Consider the following 26,981-nt stretch of genomic DNA (forward strand, 5'->3'; position numbering starts at 1 on the left):
CTGGTGCCATTTCAGTTGGTTCCTATCAAACAAATTGTGGTTGGACAGTGCACTTGTCCAAGGTCCAACCACAATTTGTTTTGATAGGAAAAGCGAATTCAAATTAAAATCAAGCCAAAAGGTTAGCATAAATGAGTAGCTCCTCAGATCAGAGCAATATATAAGACCAGAAAAGGCTTACCATCTATCAAGCCCAATGTAACAAAAACCTAGTCACAATCTAGAGTGCTGACAAGTCAGAAGGCAAGATCTTGATTTCAAATTATCTGGAGTAGTAAAACCATTTGCACAGTTGGAATGAGGAAACTTAATTGAATACAAGGAATATTCCTGGCTCTAACATGAAAATATTTTAATTGTGCATGAGGTAGAACTCTGTCTTTGAACCTGCAGGCAGTCCTGTGAACATTTGCTTGTTCTCCAAAATGCAAAAATCACAAAATTTGTATAAATCTGAACTGAACAAAAAGGAAGAATGTTTTACAAGATTAACTGAAGCAAGTTAAGTCACCAACAAGTTTAAACATTTCCATGTTTAAAAAATCATGTAATTTACTTAAAATATTTTAGAAAAANGTGAATGTAAATTGCAAAAAAATACTTGAACTGTACAAAAGAATATTTTTACAAGATCTACTAAAACAATTTAAAAATAAAGGAGCTCCATATTTACAAGTATTAATAATAATTCTTGTATTTGATTTAGTGCCTTCTCACGTCTCAAAGCACTTCACAGAATATACTGTAAAGTGAATTGACTATATACTTTGTGGGCAAAATGCCGCAGCCAATTGCGCACAGCAATGTCACACAAACAGTCGGTGATTAAGTGACCAAATTATTAATTTTATTTATTTTGAAGGGATGATTACCCCGGCAAAGAGATCTGCCAATAAACTAACTGGGTTCCTACTTACTGCGAGGTAAACAGACACTTGCCTAACGTTTCGCTCTGCCAGGGAATCGAATCCAGTTCCTCTTACTTCTTTAACCAATACACTACAAGTAATTTCAACTTGGGATACAATGTTTCAAAATAACCAAGGAGAAGTTATTAAACTGCAATAAGAAAAAAATAAGCAACAAATCTACAGAACACTTTACAAAAATGAGAGATGCGACTAGAAATAACAGCCATCTTTAGCCATGCTGTTCAACATATACAGGAACCAAACAAGGTGGAACAAAACAAATGCAACTAAAATTCGCAAACAATATGCAGTATCATCTCAGTTTCTGAATTTTGTATACAGTAATTGTATTTTTTTTACAAAAAAACTAAGACAAGTTGTGTTTCATTCATAAAACAGCCTGAACTCAAAACTACAGGGGCACCCCAGTTAAAACAGTCATCTGGCTCCAACCTTATCTGCCACATTATCAAAACACAGAAAAATTGCCGACTTCTGGGCCATCAGTTACATCATAAGCATACTATGCACAAAGCGCCACTGACATCACTTCTTTTTTTACACAGGAAACAATGTCAGTGGTCCTCCGGAGGCCAGACATCTTTTTGCGTGAGAACTGGCTTGTCATTGTCGGCATTAAGGCGTACCAAATTTCCAGTTAGCTCAAGTCAATAGGTCACCATTGCTATGAAGCAAACCTGCCCCAAATTTAAAGTGGGGGAGGGGGCGGGAAGAGATAGTATTAAAAGTGGTGCCCTGCATCAATTTTATTTACAAGTTAGTGGAAATTCCAAGGGTATCCATAACCAATTGAATAGCTTTTAGAGGGTCCACAATTTCTTTCATGTTGTCTCTCCTTAAGACCCAGTCAGGTTTTAATCTGGAACACACAAATAAAGAGCAAATAGTTTTTAAAAAGTTCAGGAAGAAGCAGATATACAGATGTCATTGACAGCAAATGTTCATAAATATATTCTTACCTGGAAACTACTTTAGTTCTTACAGGGGTAGCTGGAATAAAGAAACTACCACTGAGAGGATCATTCAACCTCTGTTTAATTTCTCTATCAGTATCCATCTTGTGTTTTCTCAGAGTTAACTTGTATATAGTATGAATACGATCTTGTGCTCTCGGCATGCTTCGAACCTCCTGAAGCAATAATATAAAAAATATTGGACAATGCATCAAGTTAATCCAGAACTATATTTTTCTAAGTGTTCTCAGAGAGAGCGAGAGAGACACACACACACAGCACAGAGTCATTACCCATGCACAAGCATACTTGCTTCTCTTCTCTGTTACTGATCCAACATAGTGCCACTCATGCAACTTCCAGAACTTGGAATTGCATATTATAATATATATATAATATTTTGGGATCTAGAATTCTCTTGGGTAACATTATTTTGGGATCCATAATGGATGACCTCATTGAATTCAACCTGCCAGTTTTGCCTACTCACTTAATCTGTTTAAGTCCCTTTGTAACTTCCTTTGTGTCGTCTGCAAATTTGGATACAAAGCTCCCTATTCCTTCATCCTAGTCATTTATAAATATATGGTGAAAAGCTGAGGCCCCAGCACAGATCCCTGGGGAACACCACTTGTCACGTCCTGCCAATCAGAGAAAGTTCAATTTTACCCATACTCTAGGTTTCCTGCCTCCCAAACAATTACCAAGCCGGTTCCATGCACTTTTATTTTTGCTAATAACATCTTGCACTGAACGTTATCAAATGCCTCTGGAAGTCCATGTGGATGATGTCCATAGACATACTTATCCACATGTTAGTGATCTCTTTGATAAGCTCATACGTATCCAAATGCTTAGTCATTCTGCCCCGATGAGATTTCAGTAACTTCCTCACAACTGTAGTTAAGCTGACAGGGCTGTAGTTCACTGGTTTCTCCCTCCCTTCTTAAATAATGGAGTGACATTTGCAATTTTCCAATCCAAGGGCACAATTCCCAAATAGAGATTTTGGAAAATTATGACTAACGCACCTGCAATTTAACAATACAATTGTTAAGTCATACATTGAAATGGACACATGCAGAAACCCATCACCATGCTTAAACAATATTCAAACCAAACATAGTTCCGTGCATCCATCCTTTACATGGAAATTCCATAGGTATCTGTGGGGATGGAGGGACACATCCTGCTTACTTAATTCTGGAAGTATTAGGTGATGTTGCCAAAAGGAAGGGTTGGGGATCCCAGAGTGTACAGCTAGAGTCTAACCAACTAAAACCACACAGTATGCTATTGAGAGCATTGTCTGGTAAGCTTTCCTGCTGCTTGTCGAGCTAGGACCACCCTACTCATTAGTTCTTTGGTTTGCAGGGTTAATTAAGTGGGAAAAGTCTATGAAATTATATTTATGAAATTAGATTTAAAAAGTTATGTTCAGTGGACCAATTTTTCAGCTGATGGTAGCTCTTTTGCAGTCGGTCTTGGATTGTCACTTAGATCAAGCTTTGTGTTATCTATTAAAAGTACAACTATTTCTATTCAAAAGTTTAATACCTAACTTTCTACCAATTAACTGTACAATGTAAAAATTACCAAGGCCTTCTGTGAATCCTGAGACAGAATGGAAAGTAAGCAACAGACTTTTGTGAAAATGCTGCCACATTTGTCTGCAGTTTTGTCACCAGCTTTCTCTCTGTACATTTGCAACAGGTCAATCAATATAGTAATAGAGTTTTTCACTTCATACACCACTCCAGACGTTTTTTCATACTAGAAGTAAATAAAAAAAAGAACAATTATTCAGAGGTCAATAATAAATAAAACATAGATAAAAAGGGACAAAAATTAGAGCTCAACAAATACTTTATTTTGTCACCAGCAGGTTACCCCAAGGCTCTATCCTCGGCCTCCTTCTACATGCTCCCTCTCAGTGATGTAATCCGCAGACACAGGGCTAACTTCCACATGGATGCGGATGACACTCAGCTCTACTTCTCATTGCTGTTCCCATCGGACGGGAAGGGAACCAATTAGTGGTAGCTGCAAAGTGATTGACAGCCTGCAGCCACTTCTAAATGGATAGGGTCCACCCATTCACAAGCATCTCAGCTGTCGATGTATTGCGATTTCCCTCCATTGTTCTTCCTTGTTCCAATGACCCCTGACTGATTAACCGCACAATTCCAGCCTCCTGTGAATGTCTGGAGTCTGCTGTCAATTGCAATTTGAGTCTTCCTATCTACATCCCGGATGGAGTCAGCGGGGACCAGCTGACATTTTGCCCAGAGTAACTGGATTTTCGGCCGAATTAATATATATTTTATATATAAAACAGGTAGGAACACAAATGAATCAGGGCTGGGCATTTTGTTTGATTTACCGGACGTCCAAAGTTAACCAGCACCTGGTGAAAACACTGTATCCAGGTCCAAAATTTTATTTTCCCCACGAATCTTCAGTACTTGTTGCAACCCATACAGAGCTTTGAAGCACAGAAAGCGCTGAAGAAATCTATTCCATTTCTTATAACTTAATTCCAGAAACACAAGTGCAACGTTCAATGATTAACTAGATTTTGGCCCGAAATTCTGTTATGTTACATCTGAATATTTTTTTGGTCAGCATTATGGTTAGAACAGCAGTACAATAGGTAGAACAACACATAAATAACCAACCCTACTCAGCTGGCCATCACAAAGAATTTCAGAGAACACATTTTAAAAAAGAGACTAGGTGAATAATAATGTTTCAATTTTAACTTATTAAATGTTATTCAATTAGATATAAGCAAAGTGTTCTTGCACATTGACTAGTCCTTCACAACACAAGATACCGTTTGACCAAAAATTTCATACCAAAACCCATAAAACATACAAGATATATTTGTGATTCAGACCAATCAGAACTTCAACACCATTCCTGAAGTAGACTAGATTTCAAGCAGTACCTTTGAAACATTGAGGAGTACTTGAATCGCATATTTAATGATATCCATAGAAGGCACACTCCGATTACAACTCCGGATCAAAGTAAAAATGATTGGTGTAGCTCCACTTTTAGCAAAATTTTCACAACAAAGCGAAGAGAGTCTCGTTGCAACTTCTAAAGGAAAAACAAAAACATATTTCTGGGATTTAAAATATGCTTGCTAAAAACAAACCCAGAGAACATTTCTTCAATCCAGAGAGGAATAAAATGAACAAAGGCAAATGGGAATGATGAATAGCCAGATAGACTGAAATTTCTACACTTATACACAATAATAAAAAAAATTATGCTTCTGATTGTTTAATGAGTTATGAATCTCACCCAGCACATTTAATTCAGATTAGAAAGAGCAAGATGATTCCTGTATTTCAAAATGCAATTTAAATCAGCATTTATTTTGGATATTGTGCAAGAAAAAAACGTTAACCAAAAGTTAAAAGATGCAAACCTAAATGTTGTAAAGCTGCAAGGATCCAGGAAAAATGCTTGTATTTTAGAATGTAATTCAGAGCAATAGCTGTTCGGTTGCCCAATTTCTGTTCCTCAGAACTCTTTTCAGTAGCCTGTTGGATGCGACACCTTATAGCAATTATCCTAGGATTGGCCATCTTCTTGCGCAGGTAGTATCCTTTCCACATTGCCTACAAAATCCGAAATTCAGGTTTTGTTAGCATTTCCTTCCCACTAACATTTTATTGTATAATATGCATCTGCTCTGTAAGTCAGTTTTATTGCTTCTATATTAGATTTTTTTCAGACTATCAAAAATCACATAAAATAAGGTTCAATGTGATATTTGCAAAATTCAAAGAATCATGAAGAAACAAAAATATAATTAAATACAATTTATAAATAAAACACATTTTACATTTCCAGCACCACAATACCTGAATTGTTGTTATTCTCCTGCAGAATCTTTTTTTCCACATTTTGTCAAGAAACCTTCGTACAGCTTGCTGGATAACTACAGCAGCTTTATTACGACGCTTTAGCCAGATTTTCACAGTTCTCTGCACTGCAATGATTTGTTGTCGTTCTTTCAGGTAGTTGCAACGCTGAAGATAGGTTCTAAACCACCGCTACAATGGAGGGTAGATTTAGAAAAAATGGTTGAGTAAGCAACGTGCAATATTTATATGCATATTTTCTGCTGCTCATTGATTAATTTGGAGGTCAACAAGGAACGTTAAATTCAAATGATATAATAGGTGACATAATTAACTTGTATGCATGGACAGGACAAGATATTTTTAAAATTCATATGCATATTATGCTTGCATGTGCAAGAATGTTTCTGCTGCAATGTATTTGTATACTTGGGAATATGTCTGGAAACGTTTCCATAAGCTACATTTGACTTTGAACAGACATGGAACTTAATATAGTACAAGAGACAATGGTGTACAAGAGAAATAGTTACTCAGAATCAGTATATTGACAGCAAATTGATAATATACTTGTATTCTTCAAGAAAAATGAGGATTGCTATTAATTATGTGTTAGTGCATTTAAAAGGTAAACGCCCTGATAGCGGTAACGCCTTCTTCCCCAGGTCTTCCTACGCAAGCTCCATCCAAAATTCTGTAGCCCAGTGTCCTCTTCTGCACACACCAGACTCTGACCGACCATTACCCCATTCTCACTCATCTTCAATTGCTCCCCATCCTCTAACCACTCCAAGAACAGTGGACAAGCCTTCAGAATGAAGTACTTCAAGACATTCTACCAAACATGAAAGGCACTATAAAAATGTAAATCATGCCCTTGAGACAGGGTACAGGACTTCACAGGATTTTACTTTGTAGTGACTTGTGCATTTGTACTGTTAATTTAGATATAGATAATTCAGTTAAACGGTCAACTTTTCTTATTACCTGGATACAGATGACCGATTTGATCTTCTCTTTTGCAAACTTAAGAGCCACATAAGATCGGTATGTTCTTTGTATCTTAACTGCACAAAGGTGGTGGTAGACAGCAGCGGTAAAACAACGTCTTTTTGCAGCAAATTGTTGTTCTGCAACCTGCATATAGAGATGAATAAATGAAAAAAACTCCCCCTAATTTAACTACAGAATGAGTATTTAAATGGATATCTTCTGATCTATTTATTTAAACATTCCCTCTCTAACATAGCTCGTCAGTCAGCATGAATATTCTCTGCAAAACATATTCTTAACTTTTATCTTGATATTGTTGTCACTCTTAAGATTGTCGTCACCAATATCATTTCAGGCGATAATCTGGCTGAACTGCACCACAGCATTTTGTAGCAAAAATTAAGCCTCGGTTAGAACCGAGGAAAAGCTCATCTCCAAAATCAGTGAAAATCTACTTCAATAAAATTTATTTCAAGGATTCCATTGCACTGGTCATATACCTCCTTTCGTACTCGCAATCCACGCCATACAGCCTGCAAGATGACTGCAGCCCTTGTCCTCTTCTCATGTTTCAGTTTTTCATTTTTTTCAAGCTGCCATGCCCGGAAGAGTCTCTGTATTGCTAGAACAGCTAATTTCTGCCCCAGGAACTTCTTTCTTTCCTTATACCCTCGATATTCATGCTGAATTTGACAAGCAGCTTTTTGCATCTGGAACCACAATGAGAAAAATTGAAGTGAACTATGCATTTGTTGCGCCACCCCTCTCCATCAACAATGCCAATTAGGAATGAAGTCAATTCTTGTATGAGCAAATTGTATTTTTAACATTCAATATTATGTTTTCATTAGCTAAAATAATTTTGCTTTGGGTACATTCTAAGGTAATTAGCACAACTTAGTTATTGGATAGTTTGTTTAAAATGATAAAATTGCAAACATGGAGAAGTGGTATATGGGAGGTGATAAAGAAGCAATTAGGAGGAGTTCATGTAGACTACAATCACTAGCACAGACTAGCTGAGTTACATAGCCAGTTCCGATGCTGCAGTCAGTATCATTCATACAAATTAATTACCTGGATTATCTGTTTCCTTGTTTTGAATCCTCTCCAAAAGGCCTGGATTTTAACTGCTGCAGTTCTTTTTCGTTGGTATTCATACTGCAGTCTTCTTGCTTCAATTGTCCTTCTCCATCCCTGCTGAATAGTTATTGTTGCAGTCCGCACCTTTAGGAAACTAAAAATAATACTTACATTTAATGCAGAGCCTTACATAGAGAATTAAATTATTTCCATAAAACATTGAGGATAAATTACAAATGATCAATAATTCACACTTGGAGGCTCAATTACCGGGATCTTTCTTGTTTTATTCTGAATTGCCCATGGATGAATGCAACTGACTTAAGCATAGCCTTGTATCGCTTACGTACAACAGAAGCCCTGAACCAAGCCTGGATTTTTCGTGCAGCTTGCATTTTATTAACTAGTTGTCTTGCTTGATGACCACGGAATAAAGCCTAAAATGAAAATTACATAAGACGACAGTGAAGACAGGAGAAATTAACAAATTTTCATAATTAAATACTAGTGAATGAAGTCACAAGGAAGTGACAATATACCAATAAGGGGAAATAGAGCAGAGAGATTTTTTTTTATTTAGATTTTTGATTCAGAAGCAAGGTACAACCCCTTCACAATCTCTTTCAATACCGCCACATGGCTAACTTTTTAAGATCATTAGAAGCAGAAAAAATGTAACGAGGTGTATCCTGACAAAACAATATCGTGGTGGTGGGGGGAGGGTTATAATACACTAATATAAAAGACTAAATAGAAACTGTGTCAGATTAGGATTCCATGGAAACTTAAGGACTACTGTATAATTTCCATAACTTGCAAATATACATAATTCATTCTTTGAAAATGAAATTAAACACTTTGAAAAAAAGATCAAAAGGGTGTGGGGAACGAGCAGGAAAATGGGATTAGATTATGTGAGTTTGAGGAATAATATACCAGTGCAGACTTGAGCTGAATGGCCTTGTTCTATGCTGTAACATTCTATCATTTAGCTGACTAATTTTAGGATTATTATTAAGAGACTGCATAAAAAAGATTTAGAAATCCCAAAGAAATACCTGGATTACAACAGTAGCATGCTTCATTTGAAGATATTTTTGTTGTTCAACATTTCTTTGACAATGAGCCCTGAAATTCTGCTGGATCACAGATGCAGCTTTCTTGTAAAGGAGAAACCTTTTTCTGTCTTTAGCTTTACGATAACAAGCCTATAAATAAGTGATTTAAAAAAGAAACATAATTTGAATCAATACAATATAAGAGATGGATATAAGAGGCAAAAACGACACAAAAAGTTTCAATCTGACTCAGTTGGTAGCACTCTTGCGTCTGAATCAGAAGCTCGCCATACACTGTTTCCACATTCTTTTAAAATATAAAAAAATTCTAGTTGTGATACAAATGAAAATAGCTACATCAAACTATTTAAAGTAAATGATAGGATTCTTATAATTATGTGCTAATCAAACTACTGTAACCACTTTAAAATTAAAAAAAATTGCTGTGCACAAATTGGCTGCCATGTCCGCCCACAGAATAGTCATTTCACTTTGTGGACGTCAAAGGCGCTATATCAAATGTAAGGATTAAAATCATAAAATAATGCAAGTCTTACCTGAATTTTTTTTGTGCTTTTTTGAAGTTTTTCATAATTTCTTCGGACAATAAATCCTCGTATTGCAGATTGAAGAAAAATAATTTTCTGTTGCATTGTCAGGTAAGCTAACCTCTGTTCTTTCCTCATCAGGTGGGACTTAAAATGTCTCTGCAATATCACAGCTGCGCCTTTGTAACTCTTGTATAGTTTTCTAGCTTTGTAGGCATGATATTGAGATTGGATTGAAATCGCTGCAGATTTTATTTGGAGAAATCTCTTCCGATGCATCATCATACAAAGAACTGACTGAATCTTAACAGCAGCACGTTTCTGTTTGTACCATCTCCGAGCTATCACACCCTTGTAGACAGCCTGAATACTAATCGCCGCACGTTTCATGGCCTGAAATTCTATAAGTTGCGATTGTCCCATTTTGCAGGCTCTGTACCAGTGCTGGATAGAAACTGCAGCATTTCGCACAGTTCTATAGTGCACTCTTGCCCGGTAGCCACGGAATGTAGCCTGAAGTATTATTGCAGATGACTTTTGATGCAGAAATAGTTTTCTTGCTACACACATTTGCAAGAATGACTGAATCAGATGAGCAGACTTAATTCTTTGAGCCAATCTTCGAGCTTTTTTCCCACGGTATAAAGCTTGAATATGAACTATGGCCTTTTTCATCCTACCATATTGTTGCACCTGAATATCTCTGACTTTACAAGCTCTATATCTCTGTTGTATCACTACTGCTGCCCAACAAAGCCTCTTGTACAAATAGAGCTGTCTGTGCATCCGATAGAAACTCTGTATTAAAATTGCAGGCTTGTGCATACAACTCAAATGTTTTCGAACATTCATTCCTCGGAGCGCAGCCTGAAGAACCACAACACTATGGCGTATCTTCAGATAATTTTCACGTTCAGTTTTCCCTTCAACGTGAGCTCGGTAACGGACCTGTATTATAATCGCTGCCAGCCTTGTTGCCTGATACGAAACATATACCTGGTGCATTCTAAATGTAGACTGTATTACAATGGCTGCCAAGTGCATGCTCCGAACCGCTTGTCTCATTCTCTTGCCTCTGTAAGTAGCCTGAAAACAGATAGCTGCGTTCCGTACAGAAAGGTACTGTTGGCGCTGTATTCTAGCAAGCAGGAGCCCACGATATTGTTGCTGAATTGTAGTAGCAGCATCTTTAAGAGCAAGATACTTTTTTCGCTCGTTGTAAGCTCTGAACCTTCCCTGAATAACTATTATGGCTTGTTCGAGTCTCTGAATCTCTTGTCTAGTTTTCATACTGTGGAAAGCAGTCTGAATGCAAATGACTGCATTCCTCACGTTGGTATATTGCTGGACACAGGCATCTCTTATTTTACAAGCTCGGTATTGTTGCTGTATCACTACTGCTGCCCAATATAGCCTCTTGTACCAGTAGCGCTGCCGATGCATACGATAGGAAGCCTGTATTACAGTTGCAGACTTGTGCATACAACTCAAATGTTTTCGAACATTCATTCCTCGGAGCGCAGCCTGAAGAACCACAACACTATGGCGTATCTTCAGATAATTTTCACGCTCAGCTTTACTTTCAACATGAGCTCGGTAGTGGACCTGTATTATAATCGCTGCCAGTCTTGTTGCCTGATACGGAATGTATACCTTGTGCATTCTAAATGTAGACTGTATTACAGTGGCTGCCCAGTGCATATGCAGAATCTCTTGTCTTGTTTTCATGCCTCTGTATGCAGACTGTATAGTCAAAACTGCACCCTGTATGCAAAGATAGTGTTTTCTTTGCTGCTTAGCCAGCAGCAAAGCTCGGAATTTCCTTTGCAGTAAAGTAGAAGCTGCTTGGAGAGACAGGTATCGTTTTCTAGTATTGTAAGATCTAAATGCTGTCTGGATAATAGAAGCTGCTTTTTGAACTTCTTTCATTTTTTTTCTGGCTTTCATTGCATGAAAGGCAGCTTGCAAAAGTACAGCAGCATTCTTCATTTTCTGGTACCTCTGACGTTGCCGTTTCCCTTGTAAGTAAGCTCTGAATCGGTCCTGTATTACTAGTGTTGCCGATTTCAACGACTTAAATTTTGTGCACATTTGGTGCATTCTAAAATAGGACTGTATAACAATACTAGCCTGTCGCTTTCTTTTAATTTCCTTCCTTACAAGCATTCCTTTATAAGCTGCCTGAAGAACCGCTGCTGACTGGCACAATCTCAGATATACTTGACGCTGCTTGTCCCCTGCTAATTTTGCTTTAAAATATTGTTGAATAGTTAGCACTGCATCCTTCAACATTGCAAACTGCTTTTGCGCTCGGAACCTACGGAAAGCAGTTTGAATAGTTTTTGCTGCCTCATGTTGCACTTTTATCTTTTTTCTTGTAGAAAACCCACGATATAATGCCTGAAGAAGAATGGTTCCAGATCTAATTTTACGATATTCAGCTCGTTGCTGTTGTCCAACTTTGCAGGTCCTGTACCATCTTTGAATTGCAATGCTTGCATTTTGCATAGCTTGGTATTTAATCCTTAAAGCACGTCGTCTGAAAGCTGCCTGGAGAGTGATGGCAGCTTTACAGTGCAACTTAATAATTTTGCGTACCATGTACCCTTTATAAGCTGCCTGTAAACATATTGCTGCCTCTCTGATTCTGAGGAATTTCTGCCTTTGACAAAACCCTTGGCTGTATGCGAGGTATCCTCTTTGAATTATAACTGCAGCACAATAGATTCTGAGATATTGACGCCTTTGTCGATGCATTCTGAATTTAGACTGAATTCTAATTGCAGCTTGTCTCCACAAACGCATCTGCTTTTTTATTAGATACTGTCTGACAGCAGACTGAAGACAAATGCAAGCTTCCTTTTTTCTTATATATTCCTTGTGTTTTTGTGAGCACAATTTGTTGGCACGGTAACACCTCTGGAGATAGACTACTGCGTTTTTAAGGGACCTGTAGCGTTTTTGTACCTGGATCATTTTCACATAAGCCTGAATTATTATGGCAGCTTTTTTAATTTGACTAAATCTTCTTCGCACAACATATGCACGATAAGCAGATTGGATTTTTACAACTGACCTTAATAGGGAAAGTTGTCTTCGTGCTAGTCTTCCTCTGTAATTAGACTGTAACACAATAGCTGCAAAACGCATCGCTTTGTATTCTGATTGAGCCTTTCGCTGTTTTAAAAGGGCCTTGACATGCGCTTGCAATATACAAACTGCAGTCCTCATTGTTTTGTACTGTAGTTGAGCTTGCCACCTTCTGACATGAGCTTGTAGCATAATGACACATTGCCTACGATGCAAATACACAAGTCTTTCTTTTCTTGTTTGCCAGTATGATTGGATGATATAAGCAGCTTTCACTTTCCTGACTAATCGACGAGCCTTCATACCTCGAAAGTAAGCTTGAATAGTTATTGTACCTTGACGAATTGATTGATACTTTTCTACTTGTGCTTTACCTCGGTGGTAAGCTCTGTAATATTCCTGAATGAACAGTGCTGACCTTTTCACAATGAGAAATGTTTGTTTAGCTCTGCAGCACCTATACCAAGACTGGACTCTAATGCAGCTTCTTCTTTGATGCAAATAGCTTCGTTTTTCTCTGCACATTCGATACCAAGATTGTATGGCAATCACAGATTGGTTTTTCCTAATCCACTTTTGGGTTTGCCATCTATTAAAAGCTGCTTGTATGGTTATTGTTGCCTGCCGAAGCTGTACATAACGCCGTCTTTCTTTCCTCCCCTGCTCTTTGGTTCTATAATGCCGTTGTACAGTGATGGCAGCTTGTCGGTACTTAAGGAACCAGATTCGAACCAATTTCATTCTCACTGAAGACTGTACAGTGACTGCTGCTTTCTGAATGGCAACAAACTTCTTTCTCTGCAGGTGCATTCTAAACAAAGACTGGATTACTATAGCCGACTTGATTTGGCGATATGTATTTCTCACCTTTAAGCCACGGTAAGCAGCTTGAAATACAATTGCTGCCCATTTAAGTCTGTGATAAGAAACATAGTCTTGTTTCCCTGCTAAGTATGCATTCATGTATTTCTGTATTATAATGGCAGCATTTTTTCTACTGCTCATTTTAGCTCTCACTAGAAATCCTCTAGCAAATGCTTGAATCAAAGTTATGGACTTCTGATACTTTTTATATTGTTTCCTACAGAGGAAACCCCTTATATATTTCTGCAGAATTATAGAAGCTTTGATTGTTGCTTCCAGTTTGCAAGCACTCCACTTTCTAAATGCAGCCTGTATTACGATAGCTGACAATTTTAATTTCAAATACTCTCTTCTCTGTGATGACCCTAGCAAATGTGCTCTGAAACACCTCTGAAGACCAACAGTTGCCCGTAACATTTGCCTGTAAGACGTAACTGCAATCTTCCTCCTTATGTGTTTTTGCATAAGAATGCAGCAGTGTAGTAAATTTTGATACTGTCTTCTACTACTGTATCCTCGCCAATGAGTCTGTTAATAATAAACACAGCAAGCAAAATGAATATGAATATACGCAGTGGCTACATATCAAAACAATCATATTAAAACAATGATGGCATCATGTCCATACAAGAATCCTAAAAACAACCAGCATCATAAAGAGGATTCCATAACAGCAGATACACATCCATCACAAGTTTGCTCAGCAAATTGGTGTTTCTTCTTTTGAACAGCCAGGTATCGGACACATGCAGAAACCCGTCACCATGCTTAAGAGTATCCAAAGAAAACATAGTTTTGTGCATCTTGCCTACACATGGAACTTCCAGAGATATTTATTGGAATGTACATTCTCTCCCTGGAGGGACACAACTTGCTTACCTAACTCCAGAAAATATTAGGTGCGGGTTGGCAAGAGCCAAGGCTTGGGCACCCCAGATGGTGTGTTAAGAGTATTGCTAAAACCAGTCTAACCAGCTAAAACTGCATAGCTCGTCATTGAGAGCAATGTTTGGTAAGCGTTCCCCATTGCTTCTCCAGCTAGGACGACTGTATCCATTAGGGCTTTGGCTTGCAGGGTTAACAGGAGCTGCCCCCAGTGATTAGTCTGCTCTACCAAGTCCTGCCGATGAGCCTGGCTGGCTGTACTATCATCAACAGTGCCCTGGAATACTGCAGACCCGCTTGGCTCAGGGACCGGACTAAAAAGAATGCCAGAGAGGGCCAGCTCAACTCTGACTCTTCTATTCAAAAGTAGTGACTTCCCACAGATATAGAGAAATAGTCGTACAACCTTTTACTTTATGGAATTCAAGTTGTAAAGTAATGAAAACTGGTCTATATCTCATCACTCTTGCCTATATTTATAAAACTACTGCAACAGCTCACTATGACAAAACAGGCATAGCATATTCAAGTCAGATATTGATCATAGTTGGAGAGATTTCTCATTTGAACATACTACAAAATGTGAACCCGTCACACACTAAAAATTTTAGACAAACCTGAATAACTGTTGCTGCTGCATTTTGCACTGCTTGCACCTTCGTCATCCGCAGTTGTTTGGCTTTCCTCCTTGCCACATAACCTTGCCAATGGGCTTGGATAATAATAGTTGCATTGGTTTTCTTCTTGAAATGCTGTCGGTAGAGGAATCGGCACACGGCTGCTTGAATAACACAGGCAGCCTGGTTTCTCACCTAAGATAAATGGCTCAGATGTAAATTTTGAAGGTTGACAAATGTAGACCGCTTAAAGGGGTAAATAGTTTCAATTCACACTGAAAATAATAAGTTTCCTATCTCTAGACATTGCCACAGTAAAAGTAAAGTTTCCCAACGTAGGATCTTAACTTATGTGACTCATTTGTCTCAAGTCTCAACAATAAGCTTCATAGTTCCAGTTACCCAAGCGATGATTGAAATGGGCATCCACATAAAAGTGCTCCTCACCTAATGCTAAACCCATATAAAAAGGAGCACAAACCTTAGCTAAGATGAGAATTTTTTTCAGTAGGCAACACAGGAATGGCATTACTATACCTGTAAAATCTGAAGCTCACGGCTTACTTTGTACTTCCTCCAGGCAGCCTGTATTAGTCTGGCAGCTCTCGTTTCTTTCCGAAGATCAAGAAGACGTGCACAAAGAAATGAAAGGTAGGCAATAACAACCTGTGAAGAGTGTAAGAACAGGCATGATCACACACACAAAGCTTTGCACGCAAAAATGTTTGGTTCAATTCATGAGAGCGGTTACATAGAAGACATTATTTTTTTTAAAGTAGTAGCATGGAAGTTCCCAATCCAAAGCTCCCATAGCAGAGAAATTTCAGAACTAAACATGAAAGTGTTTTATCCTTTCATTCCTTAAAGCAATACATTTTGTTTCCTATGAAAATTTAACTCAGAACTTTACCTTTTCATCTGGTATGGTATTGGACATATCTAGGTGACGAATCATAGCTGGGACACCTCCAAGCTCCACAACTGCAGTCGTTACTAAGTGGAAGTTCTTCTTTTCATTTTCCAAGAGTTCTTGATAGAGTGCAGATGATGACAATGCTTAAAAGAGGACAAAAAAAAAACACCAATGAGGGGCAATGTATGGGCATTAGTACCAAAATAGTCTTTCACTGAAGTACATATTTGAACAAATACATTTTGCTTTAATTATAATAAAACAAATTTGTATTTGCTACAATACCCATAGAATTGATGATTGCAAGTGCATATTTTCCAGAAAGGTTCACTGGATTCAAAACATGGCCAAAAAGCTTGATCCTCTTTTTTATTCAAACCTTCTTGACTCTAGTTTCCAGAGGACAACTGTAGCAACCTGCCCACTGATCACCAAGCAGAAGTTTCTGCTTTGCAAGGTTGAATACTACACAACAAGGTGTATGCAACTGAGCCATCAAACGGAAACTAGTACACAAGTGAATGAAATGTAACTTTTCAAAAAACTGTCTTGCTTTCAAAATAAACATAGCATTCCAAAATATTTAGGTATTCTAGAAAAACATTAATATCAATGTAAGCATTTTGAAGCATAAATATCACTTACGAAGATCAGCTGTGGTTGATGAGATATCAATTGAACTTTCATCTGAGTCACTAGACAATGTATCAATTGCGACTGAACCACGTTGGGCGAATTCTACTGTCTGTGTAGTTCGCTGGCAAATGGCATCAGCAGCCAAAAGACCAGGGTGATAATGGTGGACGAGGTAGCATAACACTCGACCATCGGAAAAGGGTACTGTGAAGTTCTCAACCTGAAACATGGAGTCATTCATGAAAATAAATGGATTAGCTATCAACATTAAGTGGGGCAAATTTAGATTGCAAAATGAAATACAACCAAACATTACAAACATTAAGACAGAAAGAAATTATTTTTGCAGCACTTCAAAACGCTTTAGGTAATTATGGTTATATCTAGTGACTTTTGCCTGCCATTTGCACCAACAAAGTCCCATTAGCAAAAATGAGGTGTCAGAAAAATTGTTGGCCAGGAAAAGGGAAGAATCACTTCTCTTTTTCAAAATAGTGCTGTGTGAACTGTAATATCCGCCAGAAAAATAGGCAGATCGAAAGTCTTATCTAAAGACTTATCCTATCTAAGCAACTAAAGTCTCAGTTTTTCATTTTTTTTTAAAAAAACTAGCAATACAGCACTTGCTTAGTGAATATTTTGGACAGAGGCATACATGGAAGAGGGGGGGCAGGGAGTTTAACAAAATCAAAATGGACACACATTTTAATTTTCATTTCAAAATTTTTAATTTCATCAATTTCCTTACTAAGAAATAAAAAACAAATGTGTACCTACTTTGACACCGTGATATGCACAAACAGCGTTAACCCAGTCCATCAGCAATTTGACCTGGAGGCGATAATCTTTAGATGCCACAACTGGGCTGTGATCTTTTACAGGACCAGGTGGAACAGACATTGACTGCAGAGCTGTGAGTTTTTGCTGGTTGCGCAAAGTTGTTTTTAGGAATTTAATCTCTTCATTTAAGTGGTCCACGTTTAACAAAATCTCGACCTGTAATAAATAACAAAAACACCCAACTATCAAAAAAACTGTCCTGTAGCTCAGTGGTTAGAGCACTCGCTTTGCAAGCGAGAGACCTGAGTTCAATTCCAGGCAGAGGGCGAAACCTTGGGCAAGTTTTCTTACTCCACACAGAGCCTAATAATAATCCCTCCAAAACCAAAAACAATAATAAATTGGTCATTTTCAATCCACGACTGTTTGTGGGACATTGCTGTGCGCAATTGGCTGCCGCGTTCGCCCACAAATATACAATCAATTCACTTTACAGTGTGTTCTGTGAAGCACTTTGGGACGTCCTCCCGACGTGAAAAGCGCTATATCAAATGCAAGGATTATTATTATTATTATACCTTCATGTCGATCATACACACAAGTAGTGCACCATTATTTCTGGGAATTTGGCCATCACTTTCAATTCATACTAGCAATCTTCAAGAAGCTATATTTTTAAATAGTCTTAAATCTTCATACAATACCTGAAAGGCAAAGATGATTCGCCACAGTAGTGCCAGCGTTCTTTCTCTGTGCCCATCGACAACATCTCTCGAGTCAATTACATGGTCTAATAGACAGAAATAAAACTGTGCTTAAAAAACATACTGTTACAAATGCAGAATTTCCTTTAAAATATAAACTTCAGCTTTACCATCATCAGCTTTCAGATCAATTCCTCGCAGCCTAAGGGCTTTCAATGCAATTTCCACATTGTGCAGCTTTTGTAGACGACTAATTGTCGGGACCCTTAAGTGCTTCGAAAACGTCCAGTCTTGTGTCAAAAGTTCTACTGCTCGTCTGTAGGAAGTCAAATATAAGCCAGAACATATTGTATGCCGAAATACAACAAGGCACATGTAAATAACAGTATCAGGCTTTAAATACAATTTGTTGCATCAAGTAGTTCAAGTTAGGTACTATAAGTGTACGATACATTTTGCACTTAAGAGGAAATACAAAAGAGTACTTTAATTAAGGGATGAAATCATACTTACACAATACGAACACCACATCGAAGATCTACAGCCAAATTAGTTATAGCAAAATTAAATTCATGGAGAGGCGTCTGAAAATGACTAACAGTCAATCCCATGTAACTAAGATGTCGACAAAGGTCTCCTTCACCACTGAGGAAGTCTCTAGAGAAGGCAAGCAACAGATCTTTGCTTGACTAAACAAAAGAAAACAACATTAAAATTTCTTGCAAACAAAAATTGTGGTATACAACCCTCCTCTGCTCTTTGGACCAAAATACCCCCTGCTTATTGTTTCAAACAGGTTTACCACCTAACCTAAGTGTTTCATCACAAAGCCGAAGTAATAATTATTTTTAATAAACTAAAAACAATATGGTGCTCCTGAAGTCTAGCCATTAAACGACAGAGGAAGGAAAAACATTTACTCATCCCTATGTTATAAATAAATTGCGATATTAAAAGATAAAATATAAATAATTATCTAATATAAATTAGGTATATCCTAATATAAATAAATATTTATAATACATTTTAAATAATATCCCTAGATATTACTCAAATTTATACCAGTTGCTTTTTAAAATGAAATAATAATAATAATCCTTGCATTTGATATAGCGCTTTTCACGTCGGGAGTACGTCCCAAAGCGCTTCACAGAACACCCTGTAAAGTGAATTGACTGTATATTTGTGGGCGAACGCGGCAGCCAATTGCGCACAGCAATGTCCCACAAACAGTCGTAGATTGAAAATGACCGATTTATTATTGTTTTTGGAGGGATTATTCTTAGGCATATGGAGTAAGGAAACTTGCCCAAGGTTTCGCCCTGTCTGGAATTGAACTCGGGCCTCTCGCTTGCAAAGTTTGCAAGCGAGAAATGAAACCAGAGCAACTCTTTTGTTTCAATTTTAGATTTGAGCCATTTCAGATGAAAACAAAATGTATCAACAAAACTTAAAAAATAAGGTAGTGAAAAATAAATAGCAGCAAATAACTAGTTTCAGGAGAAAGTTCTATGCATATTTCAATAATACAAATTGGAATGCACAATATAACAAAATGCAGCCTTTGTTCATTTTACCTTAAATTCTGCATCTTTGCAGAAAAGACATGGATCATGATCAATCAATCTGGACTGTTTTGCACAGTCAAGAAACCAAACAAGAAGCAGAAACTTTTTTAGTGTGAACTGTGCCAAAACTTCTTTGTGCTCTAGAAAATTGAACACATGTTATAAAATTATTGCATTTACTTTGTACTTAAATAACAAATAACAAAGAGACTGCAAGGACCAACATATGAATAAGGCAAGATCTAAACCCACCTGAAACAGAATGGCTACACAGACAGCAGGAATTTTTGTTCTCAAAGAAAATCATACATCAAAGGAATTGACTCAAGTTGTACATGGTCAAAGGGCAGTCGATTATATTTTGGCACAAATCTTCTCCAAGATAGGAAAGCTGACAAATTGTACAATGACAGCCAGTAACCCTAGCCTCCCATGCCTTACACCTAATAATCACAGCCACCTATGCACATCAAATGGCCACAGAAAGGATACATTTAAAGATACAAACATTGCAACTAAATCATTTACAATGCAGTAGTAGCTTTCGATGAAGAATGGATCATCATTATGGCTGTCACATTCAAAATATTAGTGGTCAATATTTATCCCTTTTAACTAGATGTAATGGGTGCAATTTGACTTGAATACTGTAAAGATTTCCAGGTTACACTGGAAACATCAGTGTACATCAGTTTACAAACAGGTTACATCAGTTTCTCCACCGGCAAGAACTATTCCAATCCAAATTCCCTGCTTTTCCTCCCACAACCACATGCCCTATTAAAAATTATGGTATCTACCTCAATAATACAGTAAAGCATTCCACGTTCAAATAACTATGAAAAATAATCTAACCGACCCCAAACTCTTCCAATGAAAATCCCAAGTTATGCACCTTGTTAAACACGACATTCTTTAACAAGTTGAAGAAAGATGACTTACCATTCCGATATAGATGAGGCACTGTTGGATGTCTATACTCGGCAACTACATCAGAATTCCAAAGCAGGCGATTTAAAATAAATCTGCCCAGCCCAATCACATCACTGTTGTTTTCCAAGGGAATCAGTTCACCATAAATAGTCTAAAATGCAAAAGTTTAATTTTTCTTAATCCAATAGTCTAGTATGTATTCTTCCTTTAGCAATGAATAAAATGGAGCTCAATTTCATCCAGAAAAAAAAAAACTTACCTCAAGTCCTATTCGTAGCCATAGAGTATTATACGACAAGAGCCATTTAAGTACCTTCATTCGTTCTCCTTTAGTTGAGAAGAGAATACAAGTATTAGTAGCAAAGTACATGCTGCAAGATATAAACATTAATGATTTGGAGAAACTAGAACCATCGAGGCAAATCGGTGGAAATATTCATAGAAATGATGGGCTCTCCGTAGGCTTGAAAACCATACAAGAATACAGAAATGTATGGCATAAGCCAAACTTTTAACCATGGAGCTATGTTTGACTTTTTTTAAACTCTTAGTTGAATATACTAGGATGGGGTGGGTAAAGTACCGATACTTAGCATCCAAAGCAAAATTGATGAGATCAGATACTCAGAAACAAATCTTATCAAACAATTAATGAATTTATGAACTGGCAAATAACTGTCACAAATATAATAATATGAAACTAACATGCAAATAGTAAAAAAAATACTGAACGATTGAAAGGTTACCATAGTCTTTCCAGAGATGTCTGTCTTTACGTACAAGCAGATGTTTAACTGCAATTGCTCCTTCCAGTTTCTGTATAACTTTAACCATCCCTTCAGATGTAAATAGTCGACAGGCTGACCGACGGAGACGATTGAGCCTGCGTTTCGCAGTATATGACCTGAGTGACATTTCTTCCTTGGTTGGTGCTGCAGGAACACTCATTTTGTGGGAATGTGACTCAGATCCCAAGAAGACTGCTGCAGCGTTCACTGGGGGGTAGGGGGAAGAAATAATGACAAACATGGAATTTGAGACTGAGAAACACATTTATCCCCTCTAACAGTTTCACTCAACAACAAGCTAAGAGTTTTATATACAGAAATAGAAGGGAGAGGGTATAACCCCCACTCTGCCCTCTCCCGTACACGCTTAGTTTGAAACCAGATATACTACTGAAAGCCACGAAATTCCCTACGATTTAAAATGTACCATAATAAATTGAATATGCAATAGCTATAATCAGTTACCTCTGGAGGTTTCTGTGCTGACTGTAAAATCATCAGGAGTAAGAATGAAATTCAGCCACCATGTGAAGCCCCTTTCCTGCTTTTCTTTCCAGCGCTCATCAAAAAACATGTTTTTTGCAGCAAAGGGCATAGGGTGCCTAGGAATAACTGATAGAAATAACATTATTACCAAACAAAGACGAAACCAGTTGACAGTACCAATAATGTAATTTAAAAAGTTTGGCTTCCCAGAATACCAAGCTGTTGTAAAATTTATGAATCTTAAAGAGCTAAAAGACCAATGCATTTCTAAAAGTGCATTTCAGTCAAATGAAACTTTTAGCTATAAGAAACAATGAAGAAATTGAAGACATCTCAATTAAAGTGGATTTGCAAGTTTAAAATTGTTGTACGATGAAATATTTCAAAACTCTTCAAGAGGAGACTTCTAGAATTTACAGTATATTCGTGAAGTGCTTTGGGACGTCTAGAAGACGTGAAAAGCGCTATATCAAATGCAAGGATTATTATTATTATTATATCAAATGCAAGGAACACAGAAGTTGCTTTAAAAATACATTCTCAGCTTCCATGACTGCATCCTTTTTTTAAACAAATTTGGTCAGAATACATTTTGAGGTTCTACACTATACACAAAAACAACTTGCACTTATATAGCTCCCTCCATGCAGGGTAGCATCTCAGAGTGTTTAACAGTGGCGGAGCCTAACTCCGAGCCGGGGGAGGTGGCCGTAAGCACGGTCGAAAAGGAAGGTTTTCAGGCAAGACTATAATAAATTTTTAACAAAAATATACCTACCTGAATTAGTCAATTTCACAAAAGTCAATTTTGATTGGGCAACTCCAGGCATAAGCTTTCCAGTTTTCCCTTGAGCAGCAATCGATGATTTTAAGCATTTAGAAACTAGAGAATTGCAAAATAGTGAGTGAGCAGAGCTGCAGTATTGATCATCCACAAGTTTAATCATGCTCACTTAGATGATTTTCTAAACAGCATCATTCATATAGAGCAATCAAGTGTTTGACCTACATTAAACAACCAATAGCAAATTCACCAATAATGGTTATTACATTCTTTCTATAAATAAAACTCCACACCAAGGCAAGAACACAAGTGGAAATTGAGTAATGGACAAAAACACACCTGCTTTTCTTCCTTTGGATTTTCCTTTTCCTTTCAAATTCCTTGATGTAGTTTTCTCCACAAAGGTTGACCTTCTAACCTGATCTACTTGAGATGTCCTTTTATTTGGACAAACAATTTCTTCATTTGCACTATCATGCAAGAATTCTGAACTTTTTCTCTTCCTGTTGGCATAAGGCAACTTATTATCAGTGGTTTTATTCTCAGTCGGAGCTTCTATAACAGGTAAGCTGCTGAAAGTACTGATTGCTGAGTTTAAAATAAATGGGACTTCAAGTTGTCTTCTTGAATGTTTCACTTTTCCTTCCGATTCACAATCAGATGCTTCCGAAGATAATGTTATTTTGATGTCTGCAGGAGAACCATGGAGCATCTTCACTTGGTCAGCATGCTCCACAACTGGTTGCTTCAATGCTTGAGAACTTCGACTAGCGCATTTGGGCTTCACAAAATATGTTAACCTTGATTTTACTGGTTCCAGCTCTCTCACATTTATAACAGGAAAATCACTGTGCACTGGACTAATAGATTCATCATTTCTTTCCTGTATTAATTCACTTTGAAAATCTGATGGATTGAGAGAAGATTGTGCAGGCAATGACCTAGCTTCTTCCTGGCTTGAATGTAGAGAAGATACGTTCACAACTGCCAACGATTCCTTCAGAAACTGATCTGGTGATAGGATTTTAGCCACTATCCTTGGTTCAGAGTCTCCTTCGGGAAAATAACTACCCTTTACAAAAGAATCAGGGCTTAAAATGCGACGCTGAGAAAAAGGAGTAAGAGGACCTGACAAATGAGGAAAACAATATGTTTGACTGTCCAAAATTTGTTGTGATATTTTGAATGAATGCACCAAGTTTGGCTCATTTATAAATGTTTCAGCAGAGCACTGCACATTATATCTTCCGTCACTATTTGGTTCCCCTTCCACTGGCAATGACATGTCATCATCAGTTTTAAGGACAGAGTATGTCACAGACCTTTTAAAAGACTGTGGAGCACAATTCTCAAATTCTTGTTTTACTGGACTTACAGTTGATATTGGGGATAAAGGTTTTACCTCATGACCTTTATTATCTAAAACATGGATAGGATGAAAAAGAGGAGAAACCCTGTCTTCAGCCAGAGAGAGATTTTCACGTGATTGAAGAGGATTCCGATGTCCTCCAGTTTTCACAGTATCAATCTGTGAAATGGTAGTTTTGCTGGCAATCGTATTCATTAATGTACTTTTTTTAGACTTCACAGGACCTTCCGAACTCTTATTTCTTTTAATTGTATCCCACAGGCTCCTCTGTGGAAGGAAACAAGATTCCATTATAATTAACTCAGCATCAAATATCATTTTGAATAATCCAATCTCATAATTGCAGGCAGGCTTTCAGCCATTCTGCTCCTGCTCTCCACCCTGGAGTTCCTACAAATAACTCCCTCCCTGGCCTTGTTCAAAGCTGGTTTCCAAAATGTACCTCCTTGACCATGCTTTTTTGTTTCGATCGTGCTTCTCCTCCTCATCCCTCACTCAGGTCTCTATCCCAGATCGGTTTCCCAGGCAACAGTGTCAAGCGCTTTCAGATGTTCTCCAAAGTGAAAGGCGCTGTACAATTGCAACTGTATTGTATTTGGGAAGATTTTTGTCAACTTTCATAAAAAAAATTGATTGAACTATCATATCTTGATCTACATACAATTCTGAGTGTGGCTACTTTCAAAATTAACCCGGAACCCAAAAAGCCAGGAATATTTGTATAATTTATCATAAGAGCTAATAAGGTTAATGAGAGTTAGCACGTCTTTCCCACGTTTACTGTGAATCAACTCTGTCTCGCATTAATATTGACAAAGCTGTTTCAGGACTTCTGTAACCAGGTAACAAATTGCACATGGAAGGGAGACCCTAAATGACAGGTGTCTACTTTTTTTTTAAAAAAAAGTCAAAATACAAGCTTATAGGTGGAGCAAATTTTCTGGGGGAAAAACAAAGCAGGTTATGTCCTACCTTTTTTTTGGGTGGATCCTCTGCTTTACCAAGAAACACAGCTTTAATTTTTACACAACCAACACTAAAAGTCACAGTCTCTCTGACTCCTCCAGCATTTAAAGGTATCCATGATATCACAAGATCGTGCTTCTCCATTGGCTGTGAAAAAAACACAATCAAAGACAGCATTACAATTGTATTCACTAATTTTGTGCAAAAGTGAATCAGATTTATAAACAAGCATTAAAAAACTAATAAGAAATGATTCAAATCATTAAAATATGTGATAGGAGGTGGAATTGCTTTATTCCAAGATGCTGTCAGATCCAGCCTTACGGATCACCCATTACGGCAACTACAAGTCCAGCCTAACTTTCACTTAAAACTGCTCTGCATTTCTTACCAAAATTAGCTACTGAAATGTGCTTAGTGCCACCTTTTTTCTCGTAGAGCCAAATAGATACAAGATTGCAAGTCAGATTTCCCTTTCTTGCTTCTACTGTGAAAGATGACAACAACATCACGGAACAGACTGAGATTATCGCCACATTAAAAAACAACTTTTCAAGTTTGAAAACTGAAAGCACACTCTCATTACTGCACATTACTGTACAACTCTTCAGCTTCGATTTCCACCTTCACCTGCTGGGTGTGGTGTGAAAGTGACAGAGCAGAAGACATAAAAACGTACTCGATGTGCCCCATCAGGTGAGGTGGCCGTTGTGAAATAATAATAATCAACAGATAACAGTAAACCTGACATGCATGTCCTTCGGATGAGAGGGTTTAAACAAAACATCTGCCTGTTGATGTTAAAAGATCCTACGGTACTATTCGAAAAGCAAACGGGAGTTTCTCTTTCCAAGTGTCCTGGTCAACAAACCCCCCAAAATAAAATTGGTCCTCACCTTCAAAACCCCTCCACGGGCTTGATCCCCCCCCTATCTCCGCGATCTCCTGAACCCCTACCACCCCGCTCGCCCCCTCCGCTCAGTCGGCTCTCTCTCTTCACGTCCCCCCCCCCACCCCCCGCCTCGCTCGCCCCACTATGGGCAAAGTCAATCCGCTTCAGACGTCTCGAAGACGTGACAAGGCGTTATATCAACTGCCAGAATTATTAGGGATTATTATGATTATTATTATTTGAACCCATCGATGCCCACTGATCGATTGAAACAAAAGCCGGCGGGGGGGGGGGGGGAGGGGGGGAAGGATCTTACCTCGACCACGAAGCGGCTCTCGTTCGCCGTGAAGCCTTTGGCGGAGGGGAACTTGTCGATCACCACCTGGACCGGGACGTCCTGGGGGTTCGCTATGGGCAGCACTTGGCTTTTCGAGCAGCCGACACGCACGGTGCCGAAACACACGAAGGGGGTCCGGGCGAAATGAGTCAGGACGAGTTCGCCCTGGTCGTCGCCGCCGCCGCTCCCTTTGCTCCTCGCTGCGGCGGCGGCGGCGGCGCCCTGCCGCCGGCAAACCGGGCTCGCCAAGTGGTCCATGGCTGCGGCGGTGGAAACCCTCCTCAGGGAGAGTGGACGGGGTCCATCGCGGGTAACCGGGGGCCGCACGGCCTTCCAACGCTGTTTAAAAGGCGCGGGTCAACGGCCGGCAGCGGCGGTGAGAGGAGGGAATGAAACGCCGCTTTCCCTTTTAATTCCCCGCGAGAGAGAGGAACGAACGGACTGACGGTCGACTGGGTCGGGAGCTCGCGCTCACCACCAACGCGCTCGCTAACGGCACCGAGATTCAAAATCCCGGCCGCAGCCAATGGCGCTCGCGCATCCGCGCCCCAACCAATGGGAGGCGCCGCTCTGCCAAAACAACGCCAGCCAATCGCGCTCACGGGCGGCCGGTCCCGAGCGCTTCCACCAATAGCTTTAAACGGTGCGCACTCTCCGGCTCCACCCACTCTCCGGAGAGACCGTTGCTATCACGTGACCCCCAACCCCCGCCCCACTCCCCCTCCCGCCGCCGCCCAAGCAACGTGACCAGATTACCAGATTAGGCGGGTTCACGCCCAATTGGGCGTGTTTTTGTTGTGACTGAGTGAGACTCAGTGGGCGGGTGGGGAGATACTATTATTAAATAATTATTATTGTCGAGACAGCGCCTTATCACGCCTTCCAGACAACAACAACAACAAAATTACATTTATAGAGCTCCTT

At 38.7% G+C, this 26,981-nt stretch overlaps 1 protein-coding gene across 1 annotated transcript; it reads right to left on the minus strand.

Moving 5' to 3' along the window:
- Nucleotides 1-834: 834 nt before the first annotated feature.
- Nucleotides 835-25,521, minus strand: aspm (assembly factor for spindle microtubules). The gene is made up of 29 exons (XM_042334971.1): nt 25,459-25,521; nt 24,835-24,975; nt 22,833-24,129; nt 22,488-22,592; nt 21,689-21,835; nt 21,182-21,430; nt 20,695-20,762; nt 20,445-20,586; nt 19,512-19,642; nt 18,448-18,623; nt 18,105-18,250; nt 17,935-18,020; nt 17,228-17,446; nt 16,460-16,670; nt 15,812-15,957; nt 15,439-15,567; nt 14,902-15,096; nt 9,455-13,927; nt 8,898-9,047; nt 8,110-8,276; nt 7,834-7,993; nt 7,257-7,466; nt 6,751-6,900; nt 5,764-5,955; nt 5,325-5,517; nt 4,836-4,990; nt 3,482-3,658; nt 1,892-2,061; nt 835-1,791 (listed from the first exon to the last, which is right to left on the minus strand). The coding sequence occupies exons 1-29, from the start codon at nt 25,519-25,521 to the stop codon at nt 1,683-1,685; spliced, it is 9,957 nt and encodes a 3,318-aa protein (XP_042190905.1). The 3' UTR covers nt 835-1,682.
- Between the last annotated feature and the right edge of the window lie 1,460 nt (nt 25,522-26,981).

The sequence above is a fragment of the Callorhinchus milii genome, unplaced genomic scaffold (assembly GCF_018977255.1).
Source record: "Callorhinchus milii isolate IMCB2004 unplaced genomic scaffold, IMCB_Cmil_1.0 Scaffold5, whole genome shotgun sequence".
NCBI classification, from domain to species: Eukaryota; Metazoa; Chordata; class Chondrichthyes; order Chimaeriformes; family Callorhinchidae; genus Callorhinchus; species Callorhinchus milii.